The sequence below is a fragment of the Triturus cristatus genome, chromosome 12 (genome assembly GCF_964204655.1).
Source record: "Triturus cristatus chromosome 12, aTriCri1.1, whole genome shotgun sequence".
Classification (NCBI taxonomy): Eukaryota; Metazoa; Chordata; class Amphibia; order Caudata; family Salamandridae; genus Triturus; species Triturus cristatus.
In genome coordinates, this window is record NC_140595.1 from 341190017 (window position 1) to 341206783 (window position 16767).

Sequence of the window (16767 nt, forward strand, 5' to 3'; positions counted from 1 at the left end):
AAAGCCGGAGAGAGCGGAGAGTCGGAGAGACGAGAGGAGCGAGCGAGTAGCGGAGAGCGAGAGAAAACGAGCGGAGAAGACAGCGGAACCCGAGGAGCAGCGTCGACGGAGCCAGGAGGCCAACAGATACGCCACTCGCCCCGCCACGTTCCTGGAGGAGCGTGGCTGGGAAAGGTATATGACCGTATCCTGAGCATTTCACGACCACGGGGAGGGACAGGTTGATTAAAGGAGGGAGGTCACGACTACAGGGGGAGTCTGAGTACTGGGTGTTGATTGTTGTACTTCAGTCGTCACTCCACAACCACACTTCTGTGTCTAGGATCCTCTGGTTTAATATTCGTGTGACCCGAGATACAGCACTTGGTGGTAGCCCCGGTGATCCCTCACAACCTTTCCCCCTCAAGTCTTCTACGCCCCCTTCAAACCTTCTCACCGTTGTGTCCTTGTGTATTTCTTTCCCCGACGCCCAACGAGGAGGAGGACCCCGAGGAGGAAGTCCTGACCAGACGATTAATCGGCCCGACGATCATATTATCCTGGGATCCCTTTGGAGAGAGAGAGAGAGGAGAGAACGAGGCCTTGACTTCAATAAAAACCGGATTATTCATCCATATAGCGAGTCATTGTGGTTTCTTCCAACCCCCTTCGCTAACATCTTTCACAGACCGGAATGCTGCAGAGCTCGGGATGATGTCGGAGTGACAAGCGAATGCTCATTGAAGAATCGTATTGCAGACTTCAAATTAAGCTTAGTAATTAGAAGAAGATCGCGGAAGAATCAAGGAGGGAGATAAAGCAAAATAATTAGAAAAGATTGCAGAAGAATCGAGGAGGAAGATAGTGTCAGAGAGGGGTGCGACGCAGGAGTCGAATCTAGTAGAGGTCGCTTTATCGTGTCCTGAATCCTGTCCTGAATCCTGAAGCCTTTGTCTCCTGACCCTTTCCCCGGGGGACCCGTTCCAGCTTCTTGGCCAAGGGGTTGCTTTTCACACCATTTAGGTAACTATAATTCTGAGCATTTGCAATTGTACTTCTCTCTCTATCCTCTCTTTTCTGAGTATCGTCATAAAAAATCGTACTAATTTAACTTTCCTTCTTTTGGTGACAGAGACCATACTGTACTTTGTATTTGGCTCACATGGATTTAATTTAGATAAAGCATTTAAAAGCATTTAACATTTTCCCGAGTCTGTGGTTATTTCGTTGCAGAGAAAAGTAGATCTTTCTATTGTCATTTCACCATCAACTAGTTCAACTAATGGTCCATTGACCAGAGGAAAGAACGTTTTTGGGTCTGTGAAAGATTAGTTGAGAATTGACAGGTAACTAATCTTAGAAAGACAAATATAAATTGACCTCAGCGGGTTTAACTGGCCTGTGTGTGAATGTGTGGGCCCAAGGTGAGTATGTGTTATTAGAGTATCTGAGACTGGTTTACCGCTGGATCGCAGGCGCTCTGTGAGATGACCCAAAATCTTTCTTGTTCACAATTTGCTCCCTGACCAGATCCCCAACTATTGGGACCCAGGCAGCTCTTGCCAAAACTTCCTTCACTTCCCAAGTGACGGTACATTTTACTTGGACATTAATATGTTAGTCCCAGAAGCCGTTCCATTCCTGTAAAACAGCAAAATGTTCATTAATGTCAAATGCTGTTTTTACTGTCACTGTGCTGGGAATGTTGAGGTCTGGGACCCACATATTTACCTCAAACAGGAGTTCATAGGTAGTCCGACCACCCAGGTATTTTCTAGTCAGGTTATTGAGTGCCCTCTTGACCTTATAGAAGTGATGGGCCTAACTGCGACCTGAGCCTAGTACCGAAGTTGTTAGAAATTGCTTTAAGTCACTATATTTCCTCTCCACTGTCAAATTTCCATCAATATGGTAGGTGGAAGAGAAATGAAGGGTCACACCCAAACTTCCCATGGCCTCTTTGTAAGTCCTAGAGCTAAATGCCAGCCCCTCATCGGAATGTAATGTGGCTATTGCGAATGTCCCAATAAAGACTTGCAGATCCTATACAACTGTTTGGGCACCAGCCCATACCCACAGGAATTAAGAGCAGGAATCCACTACTACCAAGATGTACTTGTAAGCCAGATCTGATGACAAAGGGCCACAGTGGTCCCAATAAACACAAGCAAAAGGCTTGTTTGAAATCAGTAGAGGTGTATGTGGTGGTGTAGTGGAGGCAGAGTTTTAGATGCATACATTGCTGTTAGCATAAGTGTCTTAGATGTTAGAAACGCCATCTTGCCACTTTTGCTGCTTTTGCACACAACACTGCAGATAGATGTTATTATTTGAAAACTGCTTGCTCGCCTTTTCTTCACATGAGAACTGTCTGTTGTTCACATCCCTAGACGTGCACTGCGACCTTGGTCTGAACATTGTGTGCAGAAACAGTCTGAGCCACCAAACAATGCATGTTTTTGAGTTCAAGTTGATCGGCCCACGCTCTAGCCATAACACGCACACAGCTGCAAATATCTGGAAGTCGAGAGCCTTTAATATTGCAGTTTGCATGCATTAGACACACATTCTGGAGAGGAACTTTTCCAGGCGCAGAGCAAAGCTGATCCTGTGATGTGATTCACCTAAGCTGATCTTTACGGTATGGGGTTCCCCATTCAAACCTAGAGACCTTCTATTAGTATAATAATACTAGCTCACTAGCAAAGGGAGGGTGGTTGCATTCCACTATCATTTGTAATATTATTTCCCCCTTCATTTTCTATGGTATTGTAACAATGCTGATGGTTTTAATTGTAATCATTTGTCTGCTTATGTGAGCCAAAGTACTGCATCTTAGGACACGTAGTTTATAAAATAAACATTTTAAACTTTACTGTGTCTCTGAATACTCTTGTTGTGGACTGACATGATAATAATACAGAACAGGTATTTCTGATTCCCACCATTCCTGAGAGTACTCTAAGTCGCATATTCTGAGTTATCTAATCATTGCTAGCTTCTATATGGTAAAAAAGAGCGAATGAGACACTGATGCTGGTCGGATAGGGGTTCTGGGTACTGAGGTGAGTTTTTGGTACACCGCAATTCACTGAGGTCCTGGTTTGCTGCGCATAGTTCTGTGCATGAGCATAATCCCTGCAACAGGGGAACCCTTCATATGCGGGCAGATTTCACATTTAGGGACAAAGTCCCTGATACGTTTGTAAAGACCTGATCGCCAGTAGCGTTGCTGCAATAATGAAATTGTAGCAGCCACACCTGCGTGTGCAAAAGCCAGACCCTCGTGTGAAGGTAGAATTAAACCTAATCTGCAGTCAGAGTTTGGTATTACTCTATCCCTCACTTCATAAATGTGAGCATTCGGTGTATTTTGTGCATCTAACTTGTAGGAGTACTTGAGTGGAATGCCTTTCAGCAAGTCGGTTTCGTTGCGATCAGCATTGACAGCCACCATGATGTCTCTGTCTATGTTTGTACTGGAATGAGTAATTTCAGCAGTGAGAGTGCTTTCGTGGCTTTAGCAGACATGGAAGTCCCTGCAATGTGTACACCAGCATGTTGATGATTAAATGTGTGTATTACTTGAGTCCATGGCAAGCAATCTTTCAGCTTTGCCACTTGTTCCCAAAGCATCTTGTGCTTAATTGTGTATCCCTTTGAATCTCTAAATCCATTCTGGCTCCAATAGTGTAGAGGTTCACTATAAGACTGGACACACTAGTTCGAATAATGCACGATAAGTGTGGGGAATCCGGGATCCATATTCTCCAGTTCCAGAATTAGAGCCTTGATTTCCGCCAACTGTGCTGTGCAGTTACCAAATGACAATGTTAGTTTTCTCAGGATGGAATTCTCCATCATGCATGCGCCCTCTTACAATTGTGCATGCTGCTGAGTATGGGTGCTTTGTTCCTATCACAGGCTTGGCATTGCCATAAGTATGTATGATGTAATCATATCTTTTATAGAGGCATTATTTCATTAGGCAGAGGAAAATCTTGTTTGCATCTCAGAAAGGCTTGTGTTTGTACTGTAGAGTCAAATTTGTAGCCTACATCTTTTGCAGTGAGGGAATTAGCCTATTGTATCCATTGTGGAGGTAATGCTTTGGTATTTGGAAAACTTGCTTTTGAAACGGCCTCTAGGATCAACACTGGGGTAATGACAATGATGCATTTTCCCTGAGCAAGGGCTCATTCTCTGAAAACAACAGTCTGTACCTTAGTCAATATTATTTCTCTAGGTGCAAAATGCATTTCAGCATTGGTGTATAAATGTGATTTATATGCAATTGAGACAGTGTCACCTTCATTAAACGTAACATACGTGTACCCGGATGTTCCAACAATGACGCCGATCACCAGGTTTGTTGTGTTTACATGTGTGTGCCAATATTTTGAAGCTATCATGTCAGCTTGTACGGAATGGAAGATATTTGTGTATTTCTGAGTTCATTGTGTGCTGGAAAAGTCTGGAACTCTCAGGTCTGTGTAATCTGCAAAGTATGTTCTGCCAGACTTTAGGACTCTAAATATGGATTGTAATCTCTTCAACGTAGTTGGAGGTTGAAGTAGCACACACTTCTCTACGAAATGTATCGCAAGGCCTTTGCTTTCACTTGACAAACTCCCTGTGGAACTACGCACAACACATGATTTCACCGATTTTAAGAAAAAACTAAAGCCCTGGTTCTTTCGACAAGCTGCATAGGTCATCGCTGTAGGTGCCAATATGCCTGTCTAGCGTCTGGACACCTCTGGGTGTAGCTGCCAGAAAAAAGAAAATGAGGTGGACAATTTTTGATTTCTTAAAGTTAAATGTGTAGCTCATGTGAGTAAACCCCAGAACTACATGATCTACTCTTGTCAAGTGTTCCAAAAGGTCCTCATCCATCAGATATATCGACATAGGACAAAGCTTAGTCATCAACATTTTGTAGCAGCTTTGTTACTCTGACTGAAAACAACTCTGGGCTATTCTGATACCCTGGGGCAATCAACAGAATTGCTTCTGAAAGCCTAGAGCCCAGAATGCGGTCAGTTATCTGCTTCCAGGTGCTATATTATGGAAGAAAAATACATTCAAGTCTAGTGTTGTCTTGTATTTCTTCCGCATTATGGTGTTCATTAGTGTGGCAGAGTGTGCATTTTGTGCAGAATATGTGCGAGTAGCAGTGCTTAAGTGTCTGTAGTGTAATACTAGACGACATGAATGATTGGGTTTCATTACAGGAAACAAGGGATTTTTCATTGATGAGGTGCAACTTTCTATTACACCTTGGTATTCAAGTTGCTGGAGGATTTCCCGAACTTGTTTTTTAGCTTCAAGCTTAATAGGATGGTGCCTTTGAGGTTGTGGGGTTGTCCTCAGTTGTATTTCATGACAAGGGGAACCGCCATCCCACCCCACATGGTCGCGGTATAATGCAGGCGCTAGCGCCCACTCCTTGGCGTATGAGTGTTTAACTGATTCTGCAACGAGGTCAGAAAAGGCAGGTAAAATTAAAATTTCTCTGTTTGGGTAATCTATAAAATCATTGGATGGCCAATCCTTTGCAGCCAAAAGAAGATGGTAACCTTGAGTTAAGTCCTCCCAAAAGAGAACTTTAAGGTTTCTAGCTACGTCCCCCCCAATTGGAGTTGTATTCCATATAAGCGATGCAGGACGCCTACCCTAGTATCAGGTGTCTCCACCGTGATATATTCACTCCCACCAGTGAACCCATCAGATTCTGGTGAACCATTGTGACTTCTGCCACGTGTTCTAGCATGGTCACTGCCCATTCCCTGCTCAGAGGCAGTGTCCTCAATATCCGGTGCATGCCTGAGCTTCAGTCCGGCTACCGTCTTCTTTTTGAATTGATGCTTGGAAGGTTTATCTTCCTGTTTAATGATGTAGTCAGATGAGCATTGTGAGTCCTTCACGTGCTCCTCCGATCTGTGCTCTGACTGCCCACCTCTCTCTGAACTCTTGTTGGATTACTCCAGAAAGGAATGAGATGAACGTGTATCAGTATCCTGATACCTATCAGGCAGTCTAATATTATCATGGTTATGTAGATTGTTGCTTTTTTAAGTGGTTTTCTGTGTAGAGGACCTATCCTGTGATTTTATTTTATCTTTGTTTTTCCTATTCTACCACTTCTTCTTTGTAGAATAGTCAAGTGCTTGCTTACAGTTATCGTTTTCAGAATTACTCTTTAATTGTGGTTTACCAGGTCTGACTTCCAAATTATCTCTACCCAGCGTTTCATCGTTTTTTTCTTTAATTTAGGTAATTTGCACTTCTGTTGTGCTGGAACCAAATCCCTTAGAAGCTGGCCTATTGCCAAAGCTGCTGCTTCCCCCTTTATGTTACTCCAAATAATGGCGGACACCATTGCAAAATTGCCTATCAGTTTCATCCCCAAGACCAGGGCTGGCTCTGTCCTGTGCTCATTCGGGATCTGTTTAAGCACTTCTGGCAAAACAGCCAATGAAGGGGTACAGTGAGTTCTGGGAGGTCACCTACGTCAGGTATTAGCTCTGTGATTATGAAGCACTGGCGTCAGTGAGCTCGGGTTGCGGTGCAAGTCGGGACGGTGCATCATGCGCATCAGGAGCGGTGTCCTCGGCTCTGGTGCAGCAGTGGCCTTGGTGATGTGTCAGTCTCGTTACGGTGCGGCATCGGCAGGTGTCGGGCTGCAGTGCAAGCTGGGCGGTGTGTCACACACTTCACAAGCAGGGCCCACGACTTTGTTGCGACGGTGTTGCAATTTCCCTCTCTGGCAGCTGACACAGCAGGTGCAGGATGACAGAGGAAATAAAGTCTTTGTGTCCCTTAGACTTTCAGAACAGGGCGCAAGCTCTACACCAAGCCCTCAGAAATCTTCTTCAAGCAGGATAAACAGCCTAGCCTAGTCTTGGTTCTCTCCTTGGCAGAAACATCCACTGCAGGCCAACTCCACACAGCACAAAGCAAAGAGGCAGTACTTTTCCTTCAGCTTTCCCAGCTCTTCCCCTTGGCAGAGGTTACTCTTCAGTCCACAAGTAAGCTAAAGTTCTGGTGTCTGGGCCCCAATATTTATACCACATTTTCCTTTGTTCTCTTGTAGCAGAGAGACTCTTAGCTCAGCCCAAACCAGTTCTGTCCGTTCTGGCCAAGCTTCCTGCCAGGAGTGGGAGACAGCATTGTCCAAGGCAGACCATGCCTATACAGGTGCAGGAAAATCTCCTCCCACTACTCTAAATGCAGCCCATGTCTATTCAGCTCCACCCTGACTCATTCAGGAAAGGCAGGACACACCTCAACCCCTCCACAGTGGCTGTCTGAAGAGAATGCACATTTCCAGCCCCTGTCACTCCAAAGCCAGAGAGTAAATTCACAAATGCACACAAGATGGCTAAGCAAGAAAATACCCACTTTCTAAAAAGTGGTATTTTCAAACAAACAATATAAAAATAATCTTTACTAAAAGATGCATTTTTATATTCAGGCATACTGAACTCCATCTTTCTAACTTGTCCCAATGGGAAGTTACACTTAGAAGATGTTATATTTGCTCACATTCTATCCTATGAGACAGATAACCTTTCCATAGTGAATAACAAAATACACTGTATTTCACTATCAGGACATGTCACACACACACCATTACTTGTCCTACCATTCACATACACTGTACCCTGCCAACAGGGGTACCTTGGGCCTATCTTAGGGGTGACTCACATGTTATAAAAGGGAAGGTTAGGGCCTGCCAAGTGGGTGCACTTGCCAGGTCGACATGGCAGTAGAGACTGCGTGCAGACACTGCAGTGGCAGGTCTGATACCCCTTTGAAAGGCTGCTTGTGTGGGTGGCGCATCAGTGCTGCAGGCCCACTGGCAACATTTGATTTACAGGTCCTGGGCACTCACAGTGCACTGTATTAGGGACTTCGTAATAAGTCAAACAGGCCAATCATGGAAACACTAATCTATATGCACAATATACATAGGGAGCACTTGCACTTTGGCACTGATCAGCAGTGACAAAGTGCCCAAAGCATCTAGACCAGCAAAAACGAAATCCAGCACACAGCAGAAAATACAGTGGGCAGAGGCAAAGAAACAGGGGAAAACCAAGCCAAGGATGCCAGGTCTAACAGGTAGCCATCCCCATTGGCAAGCAAATAGTGAGTATTCCATGTTTTCCTGTGGGCCCGTATGGGGAAACACCACCGCAAGCCGGATTGTTTTTTGAGCAATCCAGAACTGAATCTCCTCCTGTCTGACTAGAACTTTGCCCATAACTGCATTTAGTATTTGTGGGCTAATGCCTGGAGTAGCCAATTGTGGTTGTTAATCTTTAGTGGTCGCAAAGGGTTGAGTGTTAGTGTTCACATAACAAATTGTGTCAAGTATCTGTATATTGTTACAAAATCTTTGTTGCTGGTAAATTGTTAATACTAGCATGTGCTGTTTATCGGGCTAAGACTGGCCATGTCGCCCCCACATTGCTAAGCACACCAAGTCTAATATTTTCTGTTGTGTGTGATAGGGCATCATTAAACCAATTTATGTGTTCCTGGTAGCTGTTGTAACTCGGCTGCCCAACTGAAAAACAGGACGTCTGCAGGGGTGATTATTTGCCAACTCCCTGCCCCTGCCAACTCCACCACCTTCTGCGACAACCTCGCCAGCATCGGACTTAAACAGCTCATCACCACACCAACCCACAGGGCAGGACATACCCTCGACCCCATCTTCGCAGGAGGAAACAGTGTCCACTTCAGTCACACAACGCTACCTCCATGGACCGACCACCACTGTGTATATGTCAGAACTCGTTAGGGTCTTAAAACAACTATAGATTCTGTCAATATTATAACTCTAAAAAAAAGCCTTCGCACTAAGAAAAGAATGTATAGCAGGTTTGTGAGATGCAGGTGGAATTCCAAGATGGCAGCCGGAAGGCGATTTCCCTTGCAGCAGTCTAGTGTTTCACTGAATGAAGCTCAGATGGAATGTTCAGGTTCGTCTCCTCTGGAATCTTGCACTTCACCTGAGATTCCAGAGGAGAAGGACCCTTGCTTTGACAGCGGCGCAAAAGTTTAGTCAGGGTAGAGCGTTGCAGTAAAATAAGACGTTTTAGTCTTGCCGTGATATAAATTAGAAGTTACCTGAAGTGTTGTTGCGGTCTGCTGAATTCAAATAAGATTATTTATTGTAGACTTGAGTGAGGCTGCGCAGAATTCCCGTGAGAAGTTGCAGTTGTGAAGTAACAGTTTTCCTAGTAAGAGTGCGTTGCAGACACCGTGAAGTAAACGAGTGTCTGAGTTTGCGTGAAAAGTAGCGTCTCATTGTTTTAATTCGCGCTTGCAGGTTAAAGTGACAATTAGCGCTTACGCAGCGATTATTTGTGATAACTACCAGCACTTGTTTTGCATTGCCCATTTTTTCCTTTTAGGAAGTTTCCACTATAGACATTTAGTTACACACACGCAATTAGGGAATAGTCGATAGTTGGTCATTTATGGCAGTGATTGGGCAAATACACTTACCTGAGTTTAGTGAGTAGTTAAAACTCCTTAGTCCAATCATCATTGGAATCTTCTTCCTGTTTCCAAGACAAAATAAAAAGAAATACAAGAGAGATGAAACAAGTAGGTTAACAAACAGACTAGCAAAGAAATATAGGTTATAAAAGAACACTGTAGTGGAACAGTGATACTAAAATTCATGTATGTTACAGAGCTCATCTAAGTACAGCGCTCAGAAGGCCAAGAGAAAGAGCGTGAATAAATCAGATTAGAGGAATTGGAATAATAAATCTAATTAAGAAAGAAACAGAAGAGAAGCAAATGCCAAGAAAATGATAAGTATGTATTTAATCAATTTTAAAACATTCATAGATAATTAAAGGATTTAAAATAAGTGACATATGTTATATTGCAGCATTTCACCAATTTAAACGCTGAGAAGACAAGAAAGTACAGAGCGAGTAGAAGACTGAACAAGAATTGGTGAATCCTTGGCAGTCTCTTCTCTGTCCTAATTCCTCTTTTCCCCCTTTGGGTTTCTTGTCGTGCAAGTTAATATTTGGTAGCGGGAAAGTCGGAGTGGGGCATTGGGTTCTGGCATCATTCTGCTCCTGTGCAATAGTTCGAGAGGCAGACTCCGACAGAGTGAGGGGCCCAAGTGGAATTTTGCACCCGAGTAGAATGGCTGAGGGACTGAATTTAAAAAGGGTAGGTGAAATTCTAGAAGTTATTCAAATAGAGTTAATTGCAGTGAAGGATGAGAATAGAGACTTGAAACAAGATATAATAATGTCTAGGAGAGAAACTGCAGATTTGGCAGTCAAATTTAATGATGTAATTCCTGGTCAAGATTATAAAACTTTCCCCTCACAGAATGAGAGTCTCAGTCACCCTACAAGGACACAATCTAAATTATCAACCCAGGTTATACATTCATTATCGCCAGTAATACCTTTAGCCCCTCCTGAGCGTTTTAATGGAGATCCACAGAAGGCTCAAATATTCTTGACACAATGCACCTTACACTTCATGTGTTGGCCAGCAGTTTTCCCAGATGCACAGTCGCAAGCGGCCTTTGTATTGTCATATCTCAGTGGTGACGCAGCTTCCTTTTCTATGCCATTGGTCTCTAAGAATGATCCAATATTATACAATCTAGAAGAGTTCAAAAAAGTATTCCTTCGAATCTTTGACCGAAGAAGAGCTTACCAAGCTCCAAGAACTGGAGCAAAGTCACCAATGTGCGACTCAACTCCACCCTCTCCTGAGACAACCCCACCGCGGCATCTGACGCCAACATCGCAGCCAGGGAACTCCACACCTGGATCTCCATCTGCGCAGACAAGCTCACCCAGCTACGCAACCCAGACAAACAGTGCTGCAGGAAAGTCGCATGATTCACCACCAATCTCCAAGAAGTAAGATGCGCCTGCAGACGCCTGGAGAAACAACAAGACACTAGGAAACTACACCATGTACAAAGACGCCATGACTGACTACCACAGCCAAATTGGAACCACAAAAAGGACCTTCTTTCACAACAAGATCCTCACCAACTCCAGCAACTCCAAGGAACTTGTCAGTGTCATCCAGGAATTCACCAATCCCCACAGCGAAGCCACTGACATCACCCCATCCCAAGACCTCTGTGAAAGCTTGGATACTACTTCCACCTGAAGATCAAAAACCTCTATGACAACTTCGTCGACCATACTCCCGACTCCGCAGCCGGCGCGCCCTCCAGCCACACCAGCCTGCCCACCACCTCCTCCTGGACACCCATCACTGCCGAAGAGACTGCCTCGACCATGAACAGCATCCACTCACCGACCCCTGCCCACCTCACGTCTACCACAGAGCCGCCATCGCACATGAACTACAATGCACCAGCAACACCACCTTTGAAACAGGCACCTTTCCAGATGACTGGATATGCGCAGAAGTCAGGCCCCTGCTAAAGAAGCCCTCAGCCGATCCCATGGACCTCAAGAACTACCGGCCCATCTCACTTCTCTCCTTTGCTGCTAAAGTCATGGAGAAAACAGTCAATGCCGAGCTGACGGCATTCATTGAAGACAACAATATCCTCGACCCGTCCCAATCCGGATTACGAAGCAACCACAGCACCAAGACCACCCTACTCGCTGCCACAGACGACATCCGCACCCTCCTCGACCAGGGACACAATGCAGCCCTAGTCCTACTCGACCTATTGGCAGCTTTCGAAACCTTCTCCCATCGCACACTCGCAGCTAGACTACACAACGCAGGCAAACAGGGAACCGCCCTCGACTGGATCCTATCATTCCTCACCGGCAGAAGATAAAGTATGAGACTGCCGCCCTTCCTCTCCGCTCCCACAGAAATCACCTGCGGAGTCCCACAGGGATCATCTCTCAACCCGATCCTCTTCAACATCTACATTGCCACCATCGTCCGACAACACAGCCTCAGCATTGTATCCTATGCTGATGACACCCAGCTCATCCTCTCCCTCACCAAGGACCTCACCACCGCCAGGCTCAACTTCCAGAAAGGAATGCAGGACGTCGCAGACTGGATGACCAACAGCTGCCTACAACTCAACTCTGAGAAGACATAGGTCCTCATCTGCGGAACCACCCCTTCAGCATGGGACAACACCTGGTGTCTCACTGCCCTCGGCAGCCCACTGACCCCCACAAACCACGCCAGAAACCTGGGCATCGTACTCGACTCATCCCTCTCCATAATCTTCCAGGTCAACGCCGTCACCTCCAGCTGCTTCAACACCCTCTTCATCCTCTGGAAGACATTCAAATGGATCCCCCAGAATCTAGAAAGACAGTCACCCACGCACTCATCACCAGTAGGCTGGACTATGGAAACACACTCTACGCCGGCATAAACAAGCCCCCACTCCGCAAACTCCAGGTGCTACAGAACACTGCCGCCATACTAGTCCTCGGCATCCCGTGACACAAGGACATCAGCCAACACCTACGGAAGCTCCACTGGCTCTCCCTGAAGAAGAGAGTCACTTTCAAGATCCTCACCCACGCCTACAAATGCCTACACAACACCGGGCCCAAATACCTCAACAACAGAGTCACCCTCCACGTACCCAAAAGAAACGTTCCGATCAGCCAACCTCACCCTCGCTGAAACCCCTCGCATCCACAGAGCCAAAGCAGGAGGAATAACCTTCTGCTACATCGCAGCCAAGACCTGGAACGAACTCCCAATAGAAATCAGACGCGTCCCCTCCCTGAACACCTTCAGGAAGGCTCTAAATACCTGGCTCTTCGGCTGAACAGCACTGCTGACCCACTCCCCCCCTCAGTCCGCGCCTACAACCATGGAAAGCATACTTAATCAACTTGCAGAGGGGCAAAGGCACCTGCAATTAGTACTCGAACAGCAAGCCCAAACCACCCAGAAAGACCGAGAAGCACTACAAAATGCCCTGAGAGACCAAGCCACCCTACTTGCCTCGAAGTGCAGGACACCGCCATACTCCTGCTCACAGATGCCATAGTGAGCACCAGAGTACACTCAAACGTCCCTGGGTCTGCTCTGCAAAAGTTTCAGGAAGGGAATGACCCTGACTATTTCTTCATCAACTTTGAAAGGGTAGCCACTACCGCTGCCTGGCCCCAGAAAAGGTGGAGCCAGTACATTGTCCCTCTCCTGTCCGGGGAGTTACAGGCAGCCTATTAAGCTGCCAACCCCGCAGGAACAACACCCTATGAAGAGGTGAAGAAGACCATCTTGGAACGATTGGGGTGCGATAAGGAGTATTACAGGGCTAAGTTTAGGAAAGAGAGGTGGACCATCGGAGATAACCCGCATGCCCTATACTACAAGATCAAGGACCTGGGAAACCGTTGGCTGATACCCCAGACGTCCAGCATGGACGAAGTAACAGAAAAAGAATTCATGGAGCAGTTTCTGGATGCCCTACCACCAACGACCCGTGCCTGGGTAAAACAGCACCCCAATCTCACCTCCGTAGCGGCGGTGGACTTGGCTTGTGCTTTCCATAGATCCCCAGAGTTCAAGGCTGGTGTATCACGAACCCCTTTATTGGCCCCAAGAACCAACCCCCGACCTGACATGAAACCCCAACCAGTACCCCATGCGATTCCCAGACCTTTAACCCTATACCAGGTCCAGGAGGACAGGGTCCTCAGTGTTACCACTGTGCCGAGTGGGGACACATAGCCCGGCAGTGTCCCCACCGAACCCCACCAGCAGAACCCATGGAAGTAGGGTACTCTAGGGGGCGAATCTATGTGACAGACAAAAGTCCCCAACAGTACTAGAAGGAGGTATTGCCAAATGGAAAAAAGCACAAGGCCCTGTTAGACAAAGGGTGTCACGTGACTGTGGTAGACAGAGCCCTAGTATCCCCACCCCAAATACGAGAGACAGATAAAGTACATGCCACCTGCGTTCACGGGGACACTAATTCCTACCCTGTAGCAGAGGTCCTGCTGGATATATCCAATGACCCGCAAACGCGGAAGGTGGGAGTCATACCCGCGCTACCGGAGGCAGTCATTATTGGTACAGACCACTTCAGGTTTGAACGGTACTTGGATGAAATAAAAGGGGAGGACTTACCCCAGTTACATGAAGCCCCTTTCAGAGACAATGACTTGGGGGATACAACAGTAAAGACTAGAAAGAGCAGAAAGGAAAGACGAAGAGAGAAACAGCTCTACACACAGACCCAGACATCACACCATGCTTTTCCTCTCTCCCTCACAGACCCGGTAGAGACAGCCCCGGTTAGTTGCCGGACTGCCCAGAGGGAAGACAACACCCTCGTCCATGCTTGGGAACAGGTGCAGGAACAGGAGCCAGACAAAGTAGGACCATACTTCTTTGCAAAAAGGGGATTGCTATATAGATCCGTAAAAGGGGGGGAACACACCACTACACAGCTCATTGCACCCCTCCCTTTTCGTGACTACGTATTGCAACTAGCTCACAACTATACTGGGGGTGGACACTATGGGAAAGAAAACACGTTGAAGTTTCTCTTGAATAGGTTTTACTGGCCGGGGTATATAGAGACGTGACCAGACACTGTGCAGCCTGTGCGAGATGTCAATATAACAATCCCGAAGGGGTAAGGAAGGCCCCTTTGTTCCCATTGCCCATTATAGATGTCCTGTTCAAGCGTGTCGGTATGGATCTGGTAGGCCCCCTGCCTCCCTCAGCCACGGGCCACAAGTATATCCTGGTCAAAGTGGACTATGCAAGTAGGTATCCGGAAGCTTTTCCTTTGTCATCAATGACCACCCCAACTATAGCCAGGGCCATGGTTACTTTGTTCTCCCGGGTAGGGTTTCCACCAGAAATACTAATTGACCAAGGGACTCCTTTCATGTCTCGTCTCATGGCACAGGTCTGTGAGATATTAGGTATCCGTCAGATCCGAACATCCGTTTACCATCCCCAAACAGATGGCCTTGTGGAGCGATACAATAAAACTATCAAGAATATGCTCCGCAAGGTCATCTCAGAGACCGGACGGGACTGGGACCAGAAACTGCCCCTGATCCTCTTCGGTATACGAACACATGAGCAGAGGTCAACAGGGCTTTCCCCGTTTGAGATGTTGTTTGGGAGAAAGCAATGGCTGCAGATCAGTGGGAAGAGGCAGAAGAGGAGGGACAACCCTTATTGAAGTACGCAGCTGATTTGAAATCAGCTGTCTCTAGGATATGGGGTCTGGTACACGAGTACATGGAAAAAGCCCAAAACACCCAAAAACACTACTATGATTGAAACAGTCAGCTGAGAGTATTCGCTCCCGGGGAAAAGGTACTTATCCTACTTCCGACAACCGAGAATAAGCTTTTAACACAATGGCAAGGTCCCTACGTTATCGAAGCCATTAAAACCCTCCCTGTTTCCAAGACCAAACGAGATATACGGTCCTTCCTGGGCTTTATTGGGTATTATAGGAGATTTATCCCAAATTTCTCATCCTTGGCCAGTCCTCTAACTGATCTCCTGACCAAGACATACCCATCCCGAATAACAGCCTGGAATGAGACACAAGAGAACAGCTTTCATGCCCTAAAAGACGCCATCCGTACAGCACCCGTTTTACACTGCCCTGATTTCCATAAACAGTTCACACTCCAAACTGATGCTTCTGGTCTAGGGCTGGGTGCCGTGTTATGTTAGCCTGACTCAAAAGGTGATCTTAAGCCCATTCTCTCTATCAGTAGGAAATTGTTTCCCCAAGAGGTGCATTACTCAACTATAGAGAAGGAATGTCTGGCAATCAAATGGGCAGTGGTGCACTCCAATACTACCTGTTGGGACGTTCTTTCACAGTTCTCATTGACCATGCTCCTCTCACCTGACTTGTGAAACACAAAGACACTAACCAGTGTATACTCAGATGGTTCTTAGCATTACAACGTTTCTCCTTTCAGACCATGCATCTACCGGGCACCAGACAAATCTGCGCGGATTACTTATCCCGGAACCCCTCCACCGAATGGCCCCACTGTCCATTCCTAAGAGGGGAGATTTGTGAGGAGGACGGAGCTGGGTCGGACCGGAAGAGGAATGCGGACGCTACACTGCAACCCGAACCGAAAGACAGCAGTGGTCTAGAAGACACCCCGGGTCCAGCCGCCACGGTCCCAGGGGATCATTCTGGTGGGGGAGGTGGGGTGGTATGGGGAGTTAGGGCACTGGAGTGGTGATGCTCTTTTGATAAAGACCCACACAAATACTCCCTGCACAGAGCCATTGGTGACGGTAGCAAAAGGACAGTTTTATCTGTGAGTACGAGTAGTGACCCCGACCTGTGTTTTGTTTTTTCCTTCCCCGCCCCACCGAGCGCCTCCAAGCAAGAGTAGAAGAAATAGGAAGACCTCAGCATACCCCACCACGACATTCTGAACCCAAGAACTAAAAGAGAAGCGATCTCATACCTCCTTTTTATGTTGTGCTTTTGACTGACCAGTATACCCGTAACTCCCACCAAATCCCTACCCACCTTTGTCTGAGAGAGGAAATAAAAGAAGAGTTATGCATATTACTGCGTCCTGTGATCCATTCCAACCCAGTAACAGCAACGCCCCACTACAGACATGCATCCACTAGTGCTGCTTTGAATTACATCACCCACAGCATCCATGTGCTGTAGACAAGTGATTCCCCAGATAACATTACCCTTGGTGTCTTTGATGCTTATCTCTTTATTCCCCTACTACACATCATTATCTGCTTTTCTGATGTACATGACACTGTTAACACTTTTGAAGGTGATATGTA

At 46.5% G+C, this 16767-nt stretch overlaps 1 protein-coding gene across 6 annotated transcripts in view; it reads right to left on the minus strand.

The window, feature by feature from the left end:
• LOC146775982 (uncharacterized) overlaps positions 1 to 16767 on the minus strand; it is a 438400-nt gene that overhangs the window by 149073 nt on the left and 272560 nt on the right. For all 6 annotated transcript variants that reach the window (XR_014972053.1, XR_014972051.1, XR_014972052.1 and 3 more), the window contains one exon: positions 9502 to 9557. Coding sequence is in view for 1 of the 6 variants with exons in the window: in XM_085637866.1 (XP_085493992.1) it covers positions 9519 to 9557 (39 nt within the window). In the remaining 5 variants the exon portion in view is untranslated. The remainder of the gene's footprint in view (positions 1 to 9501; positions 9558 to 16767) is intronic.